The 22,763-nt window shown below is 38.3% G+C and overlaps 1 protein-coding gene across 1 annotated transcript in view; it reads right to left on the bottom strand.

Moving 5' to 3' along the window:
* Window positions 1-22,763, bottom strand: part of BMPER (BMP binding endothelial regulator) — a 461,522-nt gene that overhangs the window by 140,168 nt on the left and 298,591 nt on the right. The window contains exons 10-12 of the mRNA XM_014056655.2: window positions 20,170-20,274; window positions 13,083-13,128; window positions 6,936-7,265 (exon numbers count right to left, since the gene is read on the bottom strand). Of these exons, the coding sequence (XP_013912130.2) occupies window positions 6,936-7,265; window positions 13,083-13,128; window positions 20,170-20,274 (481 nt within the window). The remainder of the gene's footprint in view (window positions 1-6,935; window positions 7,266-13,082; window positions 13,129-20,169; window positions 20,275-22,763) is intronic.

Below are 22,763 nucleotides of genomic sequence, written 5' to 3'. Positions count from 1 at the left end.
AAAGTTGTATGGAAGGGACAAAAAAAGAAGTTAAGATGGACAATGAACCAGACAATATTGAAAGAAAGGAATTTATGCAATTTATGGAGAGAGAGCTGGACTTTTTTTTTTGAGAACAGAAAAGAAGAAACTTCACTGCAAAATGTGTGGGATACACCAAAGGCATATATTAGAGGGGGATAACATATGTGCGGGGGGGAGACAAGCACAAAATAATTTAGAAGAGGAATATAAAAGATTAGAGATGGAATTACAAAAATATCCCCCCTCCAAAAGAATATAAAAAAATCAAATGGATTTAAAAAAACATAAATTGAACTTGATAAATGAAGAGTTGCAAAAAATTAAAAGCTCTAAACAATTTTTTTTTGAAAATGTTAATAAACCAGGAAGATGGCTGGCATATAGACTAGAAAAGAAGAAAGAAAAGAAACTGATTTATCAATTAACAGATGAGGAAGGAATCTCTTTCTATCAAAATGATGATTAAAAAGAAAATAATTCATGATTTGTATGAAAAATTATACAAGGAAACAATTCCAGAAGAAAAAAAATAAAACAATATTTAGAAAATGTGGAGTTACCCACAGTACCAGAAACAGTTAAAATAGTACTAGAAGAAAGAATAACAATGATGGAATTAACAGAAGCAATTAAAAGACAAAAGAATAACAAAACACTAGATCTGGAAGGACTACCAGCAGAACCATACAAACACTACAAGATACTATAGGTAATTAAATGTTGGAAGTATTCAATTAACTACTGTCAGAGGCAAAAATACCAAACTCCTGGATGGAAGCATATATTACACTCATACCGAAAGAAGAAGCAGACCTGCAATGGATAAAAAACTATAAGCCAACATCATTATTGAATGCAGACTATAAGATTTTTGCTTCAATAATAGCAGAAATACTTGAAAGATTTTTCAGTCAATTTATACATACAGATCAGAATGGCTTTCTACCAAAGAAACAAATAAAAGACAATATGAGCATAATTTTAAATATGCTGGCATACTATGAAGCACACTCAGAGAAGCAAATGGCATTGATCTTCCTTGATGCACAAAAGGCATTTGATAGGATTCGAACAGAAGTTCTCCAGCTGGACAGACAAGTGGTGTGTGAGCTCTGAAGAGTCTCATGTGAACTCTGTCTGGCAAATCAATTCCGAGATCCTTTTTGGATCAGAACCCCTCAGGGGTGTGAAGAAGGGGAAGCATCAGTCCCAGAGAGAGTGCAACAGGTCGGAGATTTGTTCTCTGAATTGGAGTCAGGGCGGCAGCATGGAAACATGGCTGCACAGCCAAAGCAACTGAGCAGGAGTATGCAGGATGAGATGAAAACCTGATAAGAAGATCTAATTAACCCACAGTCATAAATCAGAACTTGGAAAAGGCAAAGAACCTTGAGAGTATAAATAATATTAATGGACAGATCTGGATTTTGTCAAAAAAAATGAAAAGGGAGAAGACAGGAATAGAGACAAAAGACTTACTAGGAAAAAGTCAGACAATTAGAAATTGTTATATGGGGAAATATAAAACTGAGATATGTGGTTTACTCCTATGCATGATAATAAAATTGAGTTGCTAACTGATTGAATATGATAATGGAAAGATAATTAAATAAAGGTTAAAATATATGAAACATGGACAAATATAGAACTCCTAAGATGATGAACAAAGTGAGATGTATACTGCTTGTTATTCTATATAGGAGATTAAGGGAATTGTAATGAACATTGAATAGTAAGGATTGTTATTTAAAGACAATTAAGGGTAATTAAGTCAAGATATGGAAAAATGGAGAGGGAACATGAAATATATTTACAATGGAAAGTTATTGAGATTATAAAGACAATCACAAATTTGAGGCCTGTAAGGATGCATAATTATATAAATATAATGATGAGAATAGCTGGGAATTGTAACCAGATCTACATCTTGACTAAAAATAGGCTGGTTTTTAAATATATATATATATAATTACTATATATGTGTACTTTTTTCTCTTATAAAAAAGGAAAAAGATATATGTTAAAATTAAATATGTATATTGAAAAGGAATTATAAATAGCATCAATATAAAATGGAGCTTGCTCAGAGGCTGAAATACACCAAGTAAATGAGATGAAGAGTGTGAAGTAGAGGACAGAGGTAAGGGAAGAAGAGAGGGATAGGAGAGAGGGCAGGGGAGGAAGAGGAGGAGAGAAAGAAGACCGCCTTCTGCCAATTACCTCCCTCCGTCCCATCAGATCGCATAGAGTAGGCCTCCTCCGAATTCCATCCGCCAGTCAGTGCCGACTGGCGACTACGCGGAGGAGAGCCTTCTCAGTTGCAGCTCCGACGCTATGGAACAATCTCCCCGTGGAGATCCGCACCCTCACCACCGTCCAGGCCTTCCGCACAGCCCTCAAGATCTGGCTATCCCGTCAGGCCTGGGGATAAGACTTTACTCTCGCCCCTCCCGAATGTTGAATGAATGTTGTGTTTTTACCGCTAATTATTTTTACTCACATTTTCTTTTTGTGTTTTGTCCTGCACTCCCCTCCCCTATTATTGTAAGCCGCCCTGAGTCCCCTCAGGGAAAAGGGCGGCCTATAAATGTTTAATAAAACAAACAAAAAACAAAACAAAGAAGAAGTGGAAAGGGAAGAGAGGGGAAGGAGAGAGGAAGGGGAAGTAGAGAAGAGAAGGACAACAGAGGGAAGAAAGGAGGTAGGAAGGAGGAGGAGAGAGGGAGAAGAAAGTGATGGATAAGGTACAAATAGGGTGTATGGAGAGCAGAAGAACCAATAATTGTTTTGGGGAGTTGATGTTGATTATGTAATAGTACACATGTGGTTATATGTTATGAAAATGAAAAAATAAAAAAACCATACATACATACATACATACATACATACATACATACATACATACATGCTAGTCTTGTTGTATTCGGGTCTTTTCCCGTGAAAGATTGAGATTGTCTTGGCAACGTTTCAGCGAGGTCTCACTCACCATCTTCAGGCTGGGTTTTGGGCTTAAAGTGTGATCGGAGCTGCCGTCTTTCTATAAATCTTGGTGGGTGGGTGTGAAGTGCTGGCTTTTTTTCAGTAAGTGGAGTGATTGGTTGTGTGGTTGTATCATGATTGGTAGATTGTTGCTGATTGGTGCTGGCTGTGTGTACATTGTTGTAATGGCCTGGGTGGTGGGTGGAGCTCGTTTGTTGACTAGGGCTGACAAAGGTAACGCCACAGTGGTGATGAACATGTCTCACTACCAGGCCAAACTATCCAACCTACTCCAAGACCCCGCTTACAAACCTCTAAACACAGACCCCACTACCTACCCCACCAAATCCAAAATAAAAGCCTCTCCCATCAGTGAAAAGATCCAGCAAAGAATCATCCCCAGAGAGAAATCTTCCAGATGCCCCAAATTCTATGGCCTCCCCAAAATATACAAAGAAGGAACACCCTTCAGACCCATAGTACCTCCATAGGTTCATCTCTACACAATATTGCCAAATTCCTCGCAGAATCCATCACCTCACACGTACAAAACTCACTCAACTTCATAGAAAGAATAAAGAAACAAAACCTACAACCCAGCAACCTACTCGTGAGTTTCGATGTCATATCCCTCTTCACCCAAGTGCCTATAAAAGAAGCCTTGACAGCTATCCAGAACAAACACAATCCCCCTAAGCACATCCTGAACTTGACCAACCACTGCCTAACCAACACATACTCCATCCATAATGGACAAAGATACGAACAGATAGAAGGAGCACCCTTGGGATCACCCCTCCTACCCATCATCGCAAACTTATACATGGAACATTTTGAAACTAACGCCTTAGATAAATGTGAACACAAACCCTAACTCTGGCTTAGATATATTGATGACACTTTTGTGATTTGGCCACACGGGAAAGAAAAACTGGACAACTTCCTCACAAATCTCAACAGCCTACACCCCAAAATACAATTCACTAAGGAAATAGAAGCAAACAAACAACTTCCCTTTCTGGACATCCTAATCTACAAAAAACCCAATGGCTCCTTAGGATATACCATCTACCAGAAAAAAACACATACCAACCGCTACTTAAACGCACAATCCCAAACTCCTTTGTCCACACTAGGGAGGGAAGTGGAAAGAAGTTAGAAGAGATGATTCTCTGGACCTTTTTCCCATCAGATAAAGAGAACAGAAAACATATAGGTAAAGACAGGAAGCAACAGCTTCTCAGACGTATTTGTACTGGTTATGAATGACTTTAAAAGTGGCTGCAATAAACTAACTGGACCATCTGGACAGAACCTCTAGTTCAATCGTCCTCCTCATGAATAAATAAAGTCAGAATTGTTCTTTGTAGTGAGATTTCTCAGCATTTGATGGTTGACAAATGGACTTGCAAGGTTCAATTCATATAAAATTGATACCATAGACAACACTATTAAACAAACTAATGAAACCTCTATCATTATGTCTACTGATCACCAATATAATTTTCAGGATTCAGCAACTTTCAGATGCCTGTGGAGTTATTAATCTGTTCCTTAGCTATAGCTACAATTACCTATCAATTTCCTGTTAAATCATATTTTACAATGCAAAATAGACTAAGCAGAAACACAGAAGTAAATTATTTCAGGAGAAAAAAATAATCCAGACATATTACATATTTACTATTACACATCAGGGAATACAGCAAACAGTTTCTTTACATTTAGGAGCTAGGATCCCACCCAATTTGGATTCACCAAAGAACATTCATGTCGATTTCTTTGCCTTATGAACCCGTTAAAATCTGCAGCATTTCTCAATCTTTTCTTCACCACAGACCCCTATTTTGGCCACAAACTGCCCCAAGACTTAATTCAAGATTTAAATCTTAACATTTCTTCAAGTTTTTGCAGATCCCATGTGATGACATTGTGGTTCCCCAGCATCATTCTTGTAGAATGATGCTTACTTATTCCAGAACTTTCCTTTCACTTTATTGATACCTTGGAAAACTAGCAATCAAAGCCTTTTTTGGAGAGCCATAAGGTTGTTATAACAATCTTGTCATAAGGACAAAACTCTTGCTTGCCAGATTAGAAAAGCAAGAAAGATTTGCCTTTAGCAACACTCTAAATTCTCTAAATTCTGTGTGTATTTTTCATGCTTGTTATCTGCGTAATCAAAGACTCAGAGGCTTTCAGATTCCCAGTTTAAATGTAATACGTCCTGTTGCCAGGTGGAGAGACATCAAATAGAAATTCTATCTTTTCTTATATTGCAAAACATGTTTCATTTGACATGAAATGGAAATCTCAAGTTTGTAAAAGCTTCCCTGAACTGTTTCACAAGCCCTGCCTCTAGTAATCTTTTAAAATATGGTCTGATAAACTTTTTCAGGTGGTTCAGGTGGAACTATTGATGAATAGTTTCCCCCCCAGTCCAAATAGATTTAGTTTTTTTAATATAAGAAAGAAATTAATTGAAGTAAGTATTTCTGCATTCATCCCAATTTTATTATACATTAGTATAATAAAATCTTGGAATAAAATACTTTTGAATCTTTCTTTTTTGTTTTGTTTTGTTTTTTAGCTCTACTTGGCACTGGACTTTAACCAAGCAATGAGAAAAAGAATTTATCTGGTTTATCTAATACTCTGTTAATTGTAACGTTCTGTAATGTACAAAGATAGAGATATAGAGATAATAGAGACAGAGATAAAGATAATAGAAAGATATGATATAGAGATAGGGATGATTGAGATATAGAAATAGAGATGATTGAGATATAGAAATAGAGATGATAGACAGAGACGTGTTGCATATACAGAATAGTCCTTGTTTAGCAACCACATTAGAATTGGCAACTTGTTCATTAAATGAGGTGGTTGCTAAGTAAAACTGCAATTGTGCTTATGATCTTACTTCAGTTTTCAATTTCTTTGGAGACTTTTGAACATTGTAAATATGGGGATTGGTTGCAAACTTACTTTTTCATCACCACTGTAATTGTAAATGGTCACTAAACTTGCTAATTGCTAAACAAGGACTACATAAACTTAAATTTTGTTATTCTGTATCCTACTAATAATGAAAATAGAAGCAGTTGTAGATATATATTTTAATGTGTTTTAAAATATTAAATATAAAACTACTTAAGGCTTTAGACAGTTAATTTAAAAATGATATTTGGCACCAGGTGCAGTTATTTTGGTAATAATCAGTCATCAGCTCATCCAGTCTACTTACTCAAGGATTATTCTGCTCATAGCTTATGAGAGGTTTTAATACAATACAATTAGGAAGCATTATATATGCTTTAGACCTAGGCAGCCTAGAAAAATGAATAATCCATATACTGATCTCTAGAGCTTGTGATTTACTAAGCTAAATTTAGTCAATCAGCCATGTATATAATCTGGCAAATGCTTCACAACTCTGATGTATTTATATTCCAACACAAGAATGAAAAACAAAGTGAATTCAATTAACCATGTTCAGCAGAAACAAATCTGCATTTTCAGAGCTGCTTTATCCCAAATAAATATATTTTAAAAAACCATCAAATACCAGGATTCTTCTTCATCTGATTTGTTTCATCAATACCCTAGAAACAAAACATTTTTACTTTTTTTAGGTTTCACATATTGTTTTTATTGGATTACTTATTGATGTTAGCTATTCTGAATTCTGAGCTATTCTGAGCCCCTCCAAATATATTGGAATAGAATCTTCCTCCATTATAGGATAATTCTAGGAGCTAGAATTCCATCTATAGGGTCCCATATTGGGAAAAATGCAGTAATTGAAAACTAGAATTCCCATCATTTTACTAAATCAAGGTGACCTTACTGCAAAATGTAGAAACTTAATTTTTTTATACATCATCGTGGTCCTGTCATGGAGAATTTAGTACCACATATTATACTCCCACCTGCTTTGGTTGTCACTTTCAACAGATATCCTTCCAAGTCAATGTGAAAATGTGGTGTCTCATATGGTAGAGAAATGCGAGTTCTATTCCACTTCACTGTGAGATGCTGGTGGAGGCTGACAGTGCTGCTGCCCAGCATAAGGTCTACAGATTTTGTCCAGGAAAAAGAACGAGTCCTTCGGGCATCATTCTTTACCAGCACCTGGAAAGGTGAGGTGGTGGAAGAGCAGTCTTTTGTCAAAACATACTGACATGTTCCCTGAAAGTTAAATGTCCGCCCATCAAAAGTGTTGTAGTGGGGGTCTCCAAATACAGTGCAAACTCCAGGCTCTGCAGGAGAGTGAGAAACAAAAGCAGCATCAAAACCAATTTCAGAATTTGGAAATATAGGTATTAGAGTGTTGTAAAGGAACTTCCAATATGAAGGCAAACTTCATAACTTATATTTTGAGTTACAGGAGACATCTAAAATAAATAATATATGAAAGATATGTGTCTGGCAACATCAAAGCCATATTGGTACATTCACCTGAAAAGCCATATTAGCTGTTTCTCTTTTTCATACATTGATTTGATACCTTGATTAAAAAAAATAAAAAATAAAAAACTTGAAAAAAAGTATACATTGGATTCAACCGGTAATAAAAAAAAAATGACTACCAGTTGTGTGGGCCTGGCTAGGTGGATTTTGCCTCACTTTACGACGCTTCTCGCCACTAAGCGAATCGCGGCAGGGATTAAATCCGCCACACGGTCGTTAAGCGAATCCGTCTTCCCCGTTGCTCGTCCAAAGGTCGCAAAAAAGGGGATTGTGTCATGAACCCGGGGACGCTACCACCCCCCCCCGGTCGTAAACCCGAGTCCCTTTGCAAGCCTTCGAATTTGGATCCCGCGATGTTTCAAGGATCGTAACTGCGAAGCAGCCATCCTAAAGCACATTTTTTCACCGTTGTAAACTCGGAACGGTCGTTAAATGAACTGTCCCTGTACGGTATATAAAAGCATCAAATTTGACGTTTGGGATGTATTATGGATGTTGGGATGTATTATCCCATGGTCATGTGATTGGTGGGTGTGGCTAGGTGGTCGTGTGACTGGTTGATGTGGCTAGGTAGTCATGTGACTGGGAGGGCATGGCTAGGTAGTCACAATCCTAGTTCCCCCTACAAGGATTTCTCCATCCGGACCTTTTGTAATTCCCCAAGTAGTCAAAGGAAATCAGATTCCATACAGCTCTGAGCCTTTACAGCGAACCAAATACAGTGGTCCTCACTTAATGGCCAGTTATTTAGCAAGTGTTCTAATTCACGACTGACCTCCCCAGAGCTACTTGATCTGTTTTGGGAGTTTTGACAGTCATGCGCGTGCATACACACACGACGAGTTACAACATCCCATACAGTAATGTGACTGAGGTCTTTGCCAGTTTCCAACAATTCCTTCTGGTTTCTGGTTAAAAATGCCCATGGGGAAAATGGGCTTGTTTAACAACTTCAGTGTTTGCTTAATGACCACAAGGTTCACTTAATGACCATGGTGTTTGCTTTACCCAGGGGTCTGCAACCTTAAACACTCAAAGAACCATTTTTCTATTTTCTTTTAAAAAGTATCTCTCTGTGTGTGTCTCTCTCTTTTCTCCGTCTCTCTCATCTCTTTCTCCCCCCTCTCTCTCAACTTCTCTCTCTCTTTCTCTCATCTGTTTTTCTTTCTCCCTATTTCTCTTTCTCATCTCCCCCTCTCTCTTTCTCTCTCTCATCTCCTCTCACTCATCTCTTTCCCTCTATGTATCTTTTGTCTCTCTTTCCCTCCCCTCCCTCTGTGTCTCTTGTCTTTCTTTCTCTTCTCCCTCTCTCTTGTTTCTCTCTCTCTTTCCCTCCCCCCCTCTCTCCATACTAGGGGGGAAAGAACCTATGAACTGTTGCTGGGTGGTGGGAATCTGACATCCAGAGGCCGATGAGCCACATACTGAAGACAAGATGGGGGCAATCCTGCAGTCTCCCTCTCTTGTTGCTTGTGAGTGCTTCTGATGAGGAGGAAGACAAGCGCAGTGGGAGGAGGCTTGGTGGGTGTCAGATGGGTGGCCTGAGGGCATCTCTGGCAGCTGCTTCCTGTAGTTCAGGAGGTCCATGCTCTTCCCACTGCTGCTTGGCCTCTTCAATGTGTGGAGGCAGGAGGTGGTGGTTTCATTCACTGCCTGCAAGCTCCAGGCAGCAAGCAGCTGAGCAAGTAAGTCAGCCAGCTGCCTCTAATCTGCAGTTTACCTGTGAGCACCATTGGCCTTTCTCCCTGCCTCCCCCGACCAATGGTGCTCACGAGTAATTTCCACATGCTTCCCTTGTAGGCCAGGCCAGCTGAGGAAAACACATGGGAAGGGCTCCAGTGCCATGATCTCTTGCACACTTCCCTCGCAGACCAGGCCAGCTAGAGGAAACACACAGGAAGGGCTCTGGTACTGCGATATCCCATATGCTTCCCTCGCAGACCAGGCCAGCTTGGGGAAACACACAGGAAGGGTTCTGGTGCTGCAATCTCCCATGCGCTTAAAATATAAAATATACAATTTAATTTAGTAGCAAATTTGTTGAGCATAGTGAGCTCAGTGTGCATAGTGAGATTTACTATCAAATATACAGAGGAAGTACTGAAAAATGTTTACTATTGTACCATTGTAAATATTTTTTTACTGAAAAATGTTTACTATTCCTCTTAAAGGCTGTAGATATGCCTTGATCTTATTAGGAATGTCTAAGGACAGTAACACCATCACTCCTAATAATAATGTATTCTTTATATTCTTTACCTTTATCCTTGTTGGAAGAAGCCAAGAGGAATATATACAATTTTTCTCACTAATTTGCATCCACAATCACCCTTCATGGTGAGTCAAGGAAGACTCACTCAATATTGGGTAATATTCAAATAACTAATTAAAGATTATTAATGATAATCTTCCCTGGCTAAATGGAAAATTAAGCTGAAGCTTCTCTATCTCAGGTCTGATGCTATTGTGTACAGCGACACAACATAGAAGCAGTTATAAGATGCTATGGATGACCAATTAAACTTCAAGTATAAGTCCTGAGCTCCCTTGAGTGAGCAAATGCATTGCTTATTTTTAAGAGTAGTTACAGGACATGTTTGTAATTTGGGGGTTACTAGTTCTCTAATTATAATGAAGGCAGGGGGAGAAGGTGATGATTTTTGCTCCCCCCCCCCTCAGACTTGGAGATCACAACCACAGGACCTGCTGGAGCCTTCTTTTTTCACTGCCTTGTTCTACAAGGTAGCCTTTATACAGAATGCCAGAGTCAACCTCATCAAAAAGTCAGGTGATAGATCAGACCTTCCTGAATCATAATATTCCCCTATTCTGCCAGGTCCATGGTGTAGATATTGATCTCTGGCCAGATCACAGTGGCCTGCTTCCTGAGACCCACACATCAAGCATTATTGACAAGTAAACTGTAGAGTAAAAGTACTACTTGTTCTATAGCTGGGCTGATAATATGGTTAATACACTGCCTCACTGTTGAGATTTTGGTCATAGGTATTAGAAGTATAATATTGACTGTTGTTTAGTTTTATATTCTGGTACTTGTTCAACATTTTCAAACTTATCCATCTGTGCTGCTTATGCCAATAATATTTTAATGCACTTAAAATAGGAGACTTAAAAAGAAAAACTAAGGAATTCACAATAGCCATAGACCAATAAAACTTTCAACAATTAAGGATCCTGCAGTGGAAACAGCATTTGATTGGAACCAGAGAAAACCCTGAGGTTTGTTTGGTCTGCTAAACAGAACCCTCATTTGTTTAGTCTTCCAAACACAATTGCCCCATAAATTAAAAAAAGGATAGATTAACTGCAAGTTAGATGCAGCCTGGATAAATATTTATTCTTATTAAATTATAAGGGGAATACAAGAGGAGACAATAAGAGGTCATTAAAGTAAATGTAAATTCATATACATATTTAATTGTGAACTGGATTTAGCCTAAAGAATTCTTCATTAATAATTGTAACATCTATTAAGAAACAAATAGCTTGTAACATCTCATCTACAGAACTGATCCAGATCACCAAAATCAAAATACAAAGGATGATCAAAAGTCATTAAAACAAAACCAATTCAATAGAACTTCTAGAAAATAATATCAGCTTAGTGTTTAAGACTTTTAAAATGTAAGTATTTTTACTATGTATTTAGACTGGTTGCAGGCAATTGATCAACTATTTTGATGCTGTTGGTCAGGTGTTTCTCTTAGTGTCCTCATAACTACACAGTTCATGATAGAGCAGAAATTACAATGGTCTCATACCCACATTGTTAAACATCCAGCCAAGGGGATATGAAGGATGTGGTCAAAGAAGTTAAGATGGCAATTGCAATGGGATGGTTGAAGTTCCATCTGTTTTTGCATTACCATTTTCATTTTCTTTTCTTTTCTTTTTAGCCATATCTTGAAAATCACCTTGCATTCAGCAGACCTGCCATATCTATGCTGCTGCTTTTCATACACTTTAGACTGCAATTCCTAGAATTCCCAGTGACTTTGCCTACAGTTTAATTTAACACATTTGAAGAATAGCAATGGGATGTGGCTGCTACAGATATATTTGCCCTATAAAAATTTAGGAACAAGGAAAAATATTTATTTTATAGGATAAAATATGAAGGTCTAAAAGACTATATATCTCAAGTCCATCAAACATGCCATGGAAATCTTAGCAGCTGAATCTAGACTTATCTTGGAAAGCTATCAAGGTCACTGTTTAGCTGCAGAGGTACATAATTTGCTGCATTACTGCATTTTAAATTATTCCAGACTGGGAAGGACTTAGACAAGCAGAAAACTTGAGAGACAAAAACTCAATAGAACTCAATTGCAAATGCTAAACAGAACATTTCCACCAAAGTTAATCTCTTTCAATTCTTGTTGATTTAAATGGGAATTAATCACTTGCTGAAATGAAATACAGCTTAAAACATTTTTATCCTTGCTTTGCTGTCAGAATAGCTTCTAAGCATGGATTTCCTATAGCTCTACTAAACAGACATCATTTTCCAGAATAAAACAGGTCCTCAGGCCTGAAGGCATTCTGTCTACTTGCCGAACGATAGTATTCTCTATCAGAAATGTAAGCAAATCATACAGTTGATTATCTCTGGTCTTGAAGACTAGGCTTGATGAATGGATACATTAACATACTGGAAGGAATTCTAAAAGTTTTTGGACTGCTTTTGTGGTATTTACTATCCCACACACTATAACAGAGAATTTAAAAAAAAACTGCTTTCCGATGATGATCCTGTCTCAGGTGGAAAGCCCTGAAATTCAATGTTGTTTTCTGTATAAAAAACAACTGGGAAATGAAGGGTGAAACACCTGGGCAGTCCAAGTGAATATATGAATACTGCATTACTGAGTCAGTTTGTCTTTCAAAGGCAGACAATTCAGGGCAGGATTTTTCCAAGTGTCAAAAAACAGAAAGATGAGGATGAAAAGGTAGACTTATTTAAAACTAATATGTGAAGTGTTCTTTAGTTAGAACTTCAAATTCATGGCTCTTGCTTTAAAAATTAAAACTGAATGCTATAATAAAGATTTATTATATTTGCAATTATAAATCTGGGCTACCCTGTTTTTCATTAAGGATATTACTTATAAAAAACATTTATTATGTTATACAAACAGTAGCATGACTAGAAATTTCCAGCAAAATTCCTAGCAATTCCCAGTAGCAAATTCCATGCTATTATTAATTTCATTGGAATTTGTATATATTTTTAATTTTTTTCATGGCACTGAATATTATTTCAATTATATTTTAAATGAATTTATTTCATCTTAAGATAAATATAGATTGTTTTGGGAGAACTCTGTAATGACACCAAGCTTTTAAGTTCCTCATTATAGGCTTCATGATTTTTATTAGCAAGGAAATAGTTTGGACATAAGCAAAAAAGAGTATTATCGAGATTTATATTGATGTATTTATTTGCTCTTCAACATTTCTCATGAATTCAATCCTATTGCAATTATTTACTTTCTTGAACAAAATGAGGAATAACACAAAATAATTTATCCTTATTTTGCTCTCAAGAAAAGTATTGGGGGAAAGCAGTAAATAAATGAACTTACTTTCAGTGCAAATGGGGCAGCATCCTTTTCGGTTGAGGATCTTTCCCTAAGTGAAATAAGGAGAAAGAATATGGGATGGGAAAAGAATTCAATGCAGTGCTTCTTTTTGTTGTTCTTCATTATTGGTTTATTCATTTTGTTTATATAGCATGAAAAGATTCAATTTCAATCAAACAGTGTGTTGTCTGAGTACAATTGTTTTTAGGCAATCATGATCAAGATATACTACTAATTAGTAGTATTCATCTCAATAATATTACTATAATAACAATAATATTTAACTTATTTATTTTAACAAATCTCCTATATAACATTTATCCTTTTTTATATCCCCATATTTCTAACTTCTGTTTTTATGATCTAATCATTGGTAAAATAAGTCTCATATCAAGAAATATTTAGTTTCTTTTTTTTCCTTAATTGTAATCTATCCATCTTTGCATATTCTAATATTTTCTTAATTACACTCTCATTTGTCAGGATCTCGTCATTTTTCCATTGTTGTGTGGAAAGCCAATTCTGGCTGCAGTTAATACATTTAAAATCAAATATATATTTTTTTTAATCAGATGTCCAATAAAAATATTTCTGGTTTCAAGTCTATATGCTGCTTTATCATTTTTTCCAATCAAGTACTTTTTGGAGTATAAGATGCACCAGAGTATAAGAAGTTTTAAAGAGGAAATTTAAAAAAAAAAAGTTTTTGCACTCTGCAAACCTCCCCAAAATAGCCCATTTTTGGGGAAAGTGGGCTTGGTTTTTTTTCAAAAAAGGGGCATGAATAGCCCTTAGGACACTTGTAGAATGCTCCTGCAGGGGGGGGTGAGCAAGAAATGGCCCATTTTTCACAAAAACAGGCCCATTTTTTGTCCAAAAAAGGGCATGAATAGCCTTTAGGAAGCTTATAGAGTGCTGCTAGGCAAAAATGGGCCGTTTTTCACTCATTTCGGCCCTCCCCAGCCCCCAGGAGCTCTCTGAAAGCCTTCTAAAAACTATCCCTGGCCATTTTGGTGAAGGGGCAGAGTTTTGGGAGGCAAAAATGCTGTATTCAGTGTATAAGATGCACCCAGATTCTCAGCCTCTTTTTTGAGGGAAAAGTCTTATACTCTGAAAAATACGATATGTATTTTCATCCAATATCTTTTAGCTTTTGGGCATGTCCACCACATATGGTAATAGGAATCAGGTAGCTGGTTGTACCCAACATTTAGCTGATCTATCTTTAAACATTTTTGCCAGTCTCGTTGGTGCAAAATGCCATCTCTAAAACATTTTGTATACATTTTCTTTATATGAAGTTAACATTTAACATTTCTATCCACAATTTCTACCATTTATCCAATTCTATTGTAAATTCAAAATTTTTAACTCAAACTATCATTGTCTTTTTTTACCTGCTCACTTCCCAGTTTGATATAATAAGTAGCTATATATTTTCTTTATCAGTTTTTTTCCCTTTCCAGTTAATTTCTGGTCCAATTCTGTCAATTCTTTATTAAAACCATACATTTTAGATCTTTCTCATACTGAGATTGTATCTGCCTTTGTGGCCACCATGCTATGTCCATTCCTTGACTACTAAGTTCTTTTTTAGTTTTTAGTTCCCCCTTTTCATTCAGAATATCTTTACATCTTACAATTTTCCATGTTAATAACATTAGGATGTATCAATGCTTCCTTTGTGGAAAGCCAGACTGGTATTTTCAGATAAAGTTGTTCTTTCATTTTAAACCATGCAGATAACAATGCATTTCTAATATAGTGTCTTTGAAAATAGCTATGTATCTTATTCTTTCTAGCGGATCTTCTAGTATAAAAACCAAATCATCTACAAACGCCTGTAGCTTATATTTCTCTTTTTAAAATTTCCATTCCTTTTATTTCTTCATCTTGTCTAATATTTCTGGTCAACATTTCCAAAGTCAGTATAAATAGTAATGGGGAAAAATCAATGCCATTTGTTTTCCAGGATGTTTTTTATAATACTCCAATGTGTTTAAAATCATTCTCATGTTGTCTTTAATCTGCCTGACAAAAATCCATTCTGATCTACATGTGTAAGACAAAACTTGCTTGAGGGTGCGAGGGGTACTCAAGCACCATCCTGATTTTTGCAGGATCCATTTCCACTCCTCGGTGGGAGATTTGGTAGCCCAAGTAATCTATTTTGTCCTGGTGAAATTCACACTTGAAAAGTTTAGCAAACAATGTAGCTGCCCTTAGCTTTTTCAAGATCACCTATACTAACTTAACATGTTCAGCCTTAGTTTCAGTGTGAATCAATATATGAACAAGATAAACCAAAACCGCCTTGTACAAGTGCTCATGCAACACTTCATTAATCAAGTGCATGAAAACAGCAGTTACACCTTGGAGTCCAAATGGCAAGATCTTGAACTGAAAACATCACAATGGGCTTCCATTTATCCCCCTCCCAAATCTGGAGCCATTAATAAGACTCCCTTATATCTAGCTTGGAAAAAATCCTCCCCTTTGCCAAATGGGCCAGTTCCTCATCAGAGGCAGCGGATACAGGTTTTCCTTGCAAATAGCATTCAAATTTCCATAGTCCATGCATAGGCGTAATGAGCCATCTTTTTTTTCCTGGAACAATGGGGGTGGGCAAGTTGCGCCTAGCAGATTGATAAAAAATTGAGGATTTTGTCTATGAATTGGCGCAGTTCATCCAGCTTCCGGGGGGGGGGGACCATGGCATAATGTTTTGGTTTAAGTAGTTTGGCACCCAGTAGAATCTTGATGGCACAGTCTGTTGGTCTATGAGAAGGAAGTTCATCTGAAACTGTTTTGCTAAATACATCACTTAACTCTCAGTACTCCCTGGGGATGCCCAGTAGGGGTCTGCTCATCATGGCAGCAGCTACTTCCAAGGTCCCAAAAGTTACAGCAAGGTAAAGCAAGAAATAGAAACAGAAACCCCATACTGAGATTCCCCCAACCTCCTCCCTCCCACCAGAATGACAGCATCCATATAGGAATCTATGAGACCTGACAACATCTTTCAAAAATCCTGGAAAACTAGGGGAACTACCAGAGGACTGGAAAAGAGCTGATATGGTTCCTATCTTCAAAAAAGGGGAAAAAACAGACCCAGGGAACTACATATCAATCAGCCTAACATCAATACCCAGGAAGATACTGGAAAAGACGATAAAAACAGATCTGCCAACATCTAGATATGGAGTAATAACTAGAAGTCAGCACAAGTCTGTTAAAAACAAATCATGCCAAACCAATCTTATTTCATTCTTCAACACAGTAACTAATTACTAGACCAATGAAATACTGTCGACATAATATACTTAGACTTCAGCAAGGCATTTGACAAAATAAACCACAACCTATTTCTTAGTAAACTAGAAAAAAACAGGATAGATAGCATCACCATCAGATGGATTTGTAACTCACTGACAAACCATACTCAACAAGTAGTATTTAATGGTACTACATCTACATGGAGGGAAATAAGTAGTGGGGTACCACAAGATTCGTTTTAGGGCCAGTACTCTTCAATATCTTCATAAATGACTTAGATGAGGGAATAGAAGGGGAATTTATTAAATTTGCAGATAATACTAAGCTGGCAGGAATTGCCAATCCCTAGATGATAGGCTCAAGATTCAGATGGATCTTGACAAACTTGAACACTGGGCCCTATCTAACAAAATGAAATTCAATGTAGAGAAAAATAAAGTCTTACACTTAGGCAAGAAAACCCAAAAGTACACATATAGACTGGATGAAATCAGGCTTAACAGCAGTAACTGAGAAGGATCTTGGAGTCTTAGTGGACAATTGCATATGAGCCAACAGAGTGCAGCAATGGTCAAAACAGTTAATGAAATCCTAAGTTGCATTAACAGAGGAATGCAATCAATATCAAGTGAGGTACTCACTCTATGAACCCTTAGTAACACCACACCTAGAATACTGCATCTAGTTTTGGTCATCACACTATAAAAAAGATGTTGAGACTGTAGAAAAAGTGCAGAGAACAGCAACAAAGATTAGGGGACTGGTGGCTAAAACATATGACAAACTGTTGCAAGAACTGGGCATGGCTCGTCCAATGAAGAGAAGAACCAGGGGAGACATGATAGCAGTGTTCCAATATTTGAGTGGCTGCCCCAGAGAAGAGGGGGTCAAGCTATTTTCCAAAGCACCTGTTAAGGGTTTCTTTTTTGAGCAGTGTGTTGGATTAAAAGACCTCCAAGGTCCCATCCAACTCTGTTATTCTGTTAAGCTGCCTTCATAGGCAGAAGAGCACGTCAGAACAGTACGCAAACACATTTTATCTTGGACTCCACCTTCACTCTAATCTCCTTCACAGGAGAAAATCAAATGTTGTACCTTAAGTAGGAGGAAGGAAAATAGAGGAGAAAATGTAGTATTGTATATATGCAATGCTAGCAGTGAAATATGATAGAAATACAAATGAGATAATGTCTATCTACATAGAATAAAGTCTAAATTTATCATTGTATTTTTTTATCTGAGTTTAGGACACAACAAAAATAAAAAGTTCACATGATGCCATAAAACACCTTCTGATCCTTTTAAACAGGATATAACTCCTTCTCCCTTAATTCAACAAACATCAACTCAGCAGGAAGTGAGTTAACTCCTTGCTCAAGCCTGTGGCATAGCTGTTGCTGCTCTCTAGTTCCTTCTGTCACCTCGACTACAGCCCCCACAGTCCAGCTGATCTCTGCCTGGTGAGTCTTCCCACCTTAGCTGCCTCCCACACAGCCCAGGCTGCTTGCCTGCCTTTGCGGCAGCCTACCTGATCTCTGCATGGGCAACTGAGCGTGTTGCTGACACTTGGCTTCCAGCGCCAGAGAGAATGGGGTAGGGAAGTGGCCAGGCTGCTGCTGCCTTTCATTGGGATGACACAGAGCTCCTCTTGCTGCCTCTTCTCTCCCCCCCGCCCCTCACCAGGCACGGCAGGGTTCCCTGTCCCTCATTTTTGCTGTAATTTGGGAGTGTGCAGCTGAAAGAGAAGGTGCCATGTGAGAAGATCCTCACATTGGAATCTATGAACTGGCAGGTCAAGGCAGTGGGGTATGTGGTACAGGAGCCCGTCATCCTGAGAGCAAATGTTGGCAGGCTGGATGTGGGTGTGAAGGGCCTGGCTCCGCAGTGCTTCCTCACTCAGTTGAAAACTTCGTTCAGCCTTCTGGAGTTCGCTGGCCAGGGCAGGAATGATTCCCGTGGACCTGCCACTGCTTGAGCAGGGAAGATGATGCTGAGGAGGAGAAAAACCATGAGGTTTTGCACCAGGCGGCTGACCCTACAGTGGCAGCTTGAATGGCCTGACTAAAGTTGTGCTCACTGCGAATCACCAATGTTGGCCTTAATGAATTCTGTGAAAGGCTTTTTGATATCCTTCTGCAGCTCCTTTTCAATCTCACCTGCTTTCAGGATGATGGGCCCCCACACCACGTACTCCACCACCATGACCAGCCAATTCATTGCTTCCAATGTGAGGATCTGCTTGCAAGGCGCCTTCTGTTTCAGCTGCAGCATGGTGGCTTCAGCTGCAGTGCTGCTCCAACCAGCCAGCCCAAGCTGGGCTGGCAGCTCATCCCCACCGGCAGCTGGCCAATGCTGTGTGGGGCATTGTTAGCCACACAGCTCTTTACTGGGAAGCGAAGGGGAGTGGCATGACAGCAACTTCTCTGCTCAGCCCTGAGAAGCAATGCATGGTGCACCAGTGTCCCGAGAGAAGCAGAGATCACTGCTTGCAAGCAGACAAGCAAAGGTAGCAAGTGTATGCTGTGCCATGGGAAAAATGAGAGGCCCTATTGTCCCACAAAGCCTGCCGCTGCTTGAATGTGTGTGTGTGTGGGGGGGGGGTGTTGAGGAGAATGGAAAGACTCAGGGAGTAGGTGAGGTGGGACTGGGGAGGGGGGATTATGCTGCTCAGAAGCCCCTGCCACTGCCTCCCCACACACAGAGAGAGGTTGGAGAGCTGGGAGGGGAGAGGCCAGATGAGGTGCCCCTTGACATGAGTGATGGTGAGATGGCCACACCCACCCAGTCACACACCCCAACCATGCCCCTTCTAAGCCAGTCAGAACAGAAAACTGGTTGTTAATTATTTGAATCCTACCACTGCACAGGATTCTGCTTTTATCTTGTAAAAGAAAGCCATATATTATTGATAACATATGTGGTAGGTATTATTAATCAATTGAGGGATTACTTAGAAATGGGCCATTTTTCTCCATGAATATTTATAAGCAGTTCCTATCTGGCAATCTTTGAGTGCTGCTTTCTTCTTTTTAATAATCTAGATTTCTATCCATAGTTTGTTTTTTCTATATATGAATTTAAAAAAGCAAAACTAATTAAGATTTTGGGGGAAAGTTATACAATAAAAGCAGCTACTCTTGGTTTTTCCTCATTTGGCAAGGATATATGACCAGCCACATTTATTTTTTGTTTATTTATTAAAATAGCAGATGTGTATAAAAACCTATGCTAGGCATTGAGCAGCATGCCCTGAATAAATCTGAAGCTCACTTCAAGTTCATAGGTTCAAAATGTATTTTTGCAATGTATATTGCAAAGGAGGGGGTAGCAAACAAAATATAGAATGTACAAAGCCTATTGTAGGCTCTTGGTGAATATTTTTTATGCCTACTATTATTACAGGACATTTTGATAAACAGCATGGATATGAAAATTGGTCCAGAGAAAATTGAAATGATTTACTTTCTTTTGCGAATTCTAGATCCTCTTGGGAATCAAATAATTCACATGGCATGAATGCAATTCTGGGTCTCAATATCTCCTGCTGCTTTTCTAACACAGATCTGGCTTCAGTCAAGTAAGAATGAGAACACTAAGAGTGTTCTCCACTAAATCTAAGAACTGGGTGGTTCTGCACCTTACCTTTCCATTCACTATTTAAAAAGTTAACATAAGCTTATTCTCTATATTGAGTTGTTTTCTGTCTGAAGGGCTCTTTAGTCTGCATGTATCAAGGATGTTAAAAAATTCTACCAAAATTCCTACCATTTATAAACAGCTCAACTCCTTCTAAATAATTTATTGTTACACTCACATGAGGGCAGCTGCTGACTGGAATACATTGCTTCTTGCGACATTCTGTCTTGCCTTTCACACAGGCACAGATGGTACAGTTAATAGAGGGCCATATCTCTCCATCCTGCAAAAAGAAAAGAAAAAACAATACATCTATCACCTGGGATAGCAGGAAGAAGCTATTCCAGTGATTTTTTTGTCCTGTTATACAAAGAAAAAGCAAAATTCTCCATGTTGGAATTATGTCATTGTTTAGTCTAAATCAATTATCAGGTGTCCATTCCAACTGTCTGGATTGGCAAGCTATCAGGATAATTTTTCAGTTGGGTTCTTCCACATAGAGAAGTGTAACTCCAGACTTAATGAAGACACAATCGAATTTTCTATAAATCACTGGATTAGCTATATTTCTTTCTTACAAAAGAAAACTGTTCAATTTGTGGTTATCCTGTATCTTGATTGTCTCATTTGGGATGAGATAAATAGAAAAGTCTGATTCAATGTAACCACTATGATTGGCATGTTAAGTTATTGCACATAAAAATATTTGATTGTTCCATTAAGACAGAAAATGTATTCCCAGAAGTAGCCTCATTCTGCTTTAAGCCAGAAATATTGCTAATATTGAATTACTTACGGTGCTAAAGGCAAGATATCTGATCTACTAAACATCTGAAAACATTTAGAAAATACAAAGATGAAATTACCTATGTTCTAGCAGGTACAGATACATTTGACTTCTTCCCACCTCCCATTCCCCCTCTCTATGACACTATGATTCCAACGTGTTGCTAAAATAATGCACTGGCTCAGTTTCTTATGGTTTTACATATGTTAAATGAAGTCCCCAAGGCATTCCTTCATCAATTGATGGCATAGACCTAGTCCAGGGGTCTGCAAAGAATCATTTGGACCCATTTCCCACAGAAAAGAAAACACCTGGAGCCAATAATTTAACAACCAGTGTGACTGGGTAGGCATGGCCAACTCAACATCAGTCATTCCTACCCAGTCACATGATACCCCGCAGCCATGCCTATCCAGCCAGTCATTAGGCAGAGAACTTGTTGTTAAATTATTTGCCACGCCGGGCCACATCTCACCCGTCCCAGCTACTTTTTGCCACACCTGGCCTCGGGTGTATTGTTCACCTACCTACCTACCTCTGTGTATGTGTGAGTGTCTCACTCTGTCTCACTTTGTGCCTCTATCATTCTCTCTGTGTCTCTCTGTGTCTCTCTCTCTCTGTCTCTGGGGGTGTCTCTATCTCTCTCTGTCTCCCTTTCTCTCTGTGTGTGTCTCTGTCTCTTTCTCGCTCTCTATTGCTGTGTCTCTGTCTCTGTATGTGTCTCTTTCTTTCTCTTTCTCTATCTCTCTATTTCTCCCTCTCTCTGTTTCTATCTGTCTCCCTTTTTCTTTTTTCTTTTCTTCTTTCTCTGTCTCTCTCTTTCTGTCTCTCTCTTTCTCTCTAACTCTCATTCATCTCTCTCTGTTTTTCTGTGTCTGTGTGTGTTTCTCTCTGTGTGTCTGTCTGTCTCTCTCTCTCTCACTCTGTGTGTGTGTGTGTGTGTCTTGTCTCTCTCTGTCTCTCTGCTGCTGCTGTTGACAGAAGCAAGTGGGGCAGGATCGCATTGTGGCTCCGCATGGTAATGGGCTCCAGGAGAAGGAGGAGGGGACCCTGTCTCCCCCATTGTAAAGCACGCTAAATTTCACTTTGCTGCACAAGGGGCTGAGAATGCAGTGGGCAGTGGACCCCTGAACTAGCCCTTTAATGGCCATCATATAAAAGCTTTTGATTACTTATTTGATAAAAAATGTTTCCACCACTATTAGTTTCTTTATTATAAGTAATCCTCTAAATAAATTACAGTAGTTACTGTACATAAGTTAGAGTGATAAGGCCACTTCTTTAGCAACTGTTCAATCGTATGATAGCAGTTAATAAAGGGAACCTATGACTGGATTTCATGGTTGCAGCTGTTTGCAGTGCTCCTACAGTCACATGATCACACATCAAGCATTTGACAACCTGTTCTCAATTACAATGTCACAGTGTCTAGAGATCATATGAACATAATTTCTGATCTTCACTGCTGACTTCTGACAAGCAGATCAGTGAAGAAGCCAGCAGGAGGTCACAAATGGGAATCATGCAACTGCATGGGATTCACCTAATGATGGCAACAAGGACTGCTGCAAGTTGATGCAATCATGTAACATCACACTTTACAACTGATTCCATTTACATTGGTAATCCTAGGTTTGAAATGATTGTATAAACTAAGTATCATTTTAAAAGAAAACCTGGAAAGACAACTGCAGAGTAACATGAGAATATAGATATCATGCTATCCATATTAATTACACAGAAATAACCTTGTTGGAGCTTTCAACAAGGTTGTTGTGGATTATTCATTCATGTCCTTATTATTATCTACTTCCTTAAGACAGCTACTTTAAGAAATTGGGTTATACATGATTGGTGTAAAAAGTCAATGTCTCCAAAATATTGATTTCTGAAAATATTGTTTTCTGTTCTATAGAGAAATTAACCTAAAGTTGTGTTACATTTGTTTTGAGTAGTTTAGATTTTTTTTTCTTTTGTTTCATGAC

Source organism: Thamnophis sirtalis, unplaced genomic scaffold, assembly GCF_051295495.1.
Source record: "Thamnophis sirtalis isolate CommonGarterSnake01/CBP01778 unplaced genomic scaffold, rThaSir2_p1.2 scaffold_4, whole genome shotgun sequence".
NCBI classification, from domain to species: domain Eukaryota; kingdom Metazoa; phylum Chordata; class Lepidosauria; order Squamata; family Natricidae; genus Thamnophis; species Thamnophis sirtalis.
The sequence above is the reverse complement of the archived record's forward strand: the minus strand, read 5'-3'. Positions and strand labels throughout refer to the sequence as shown.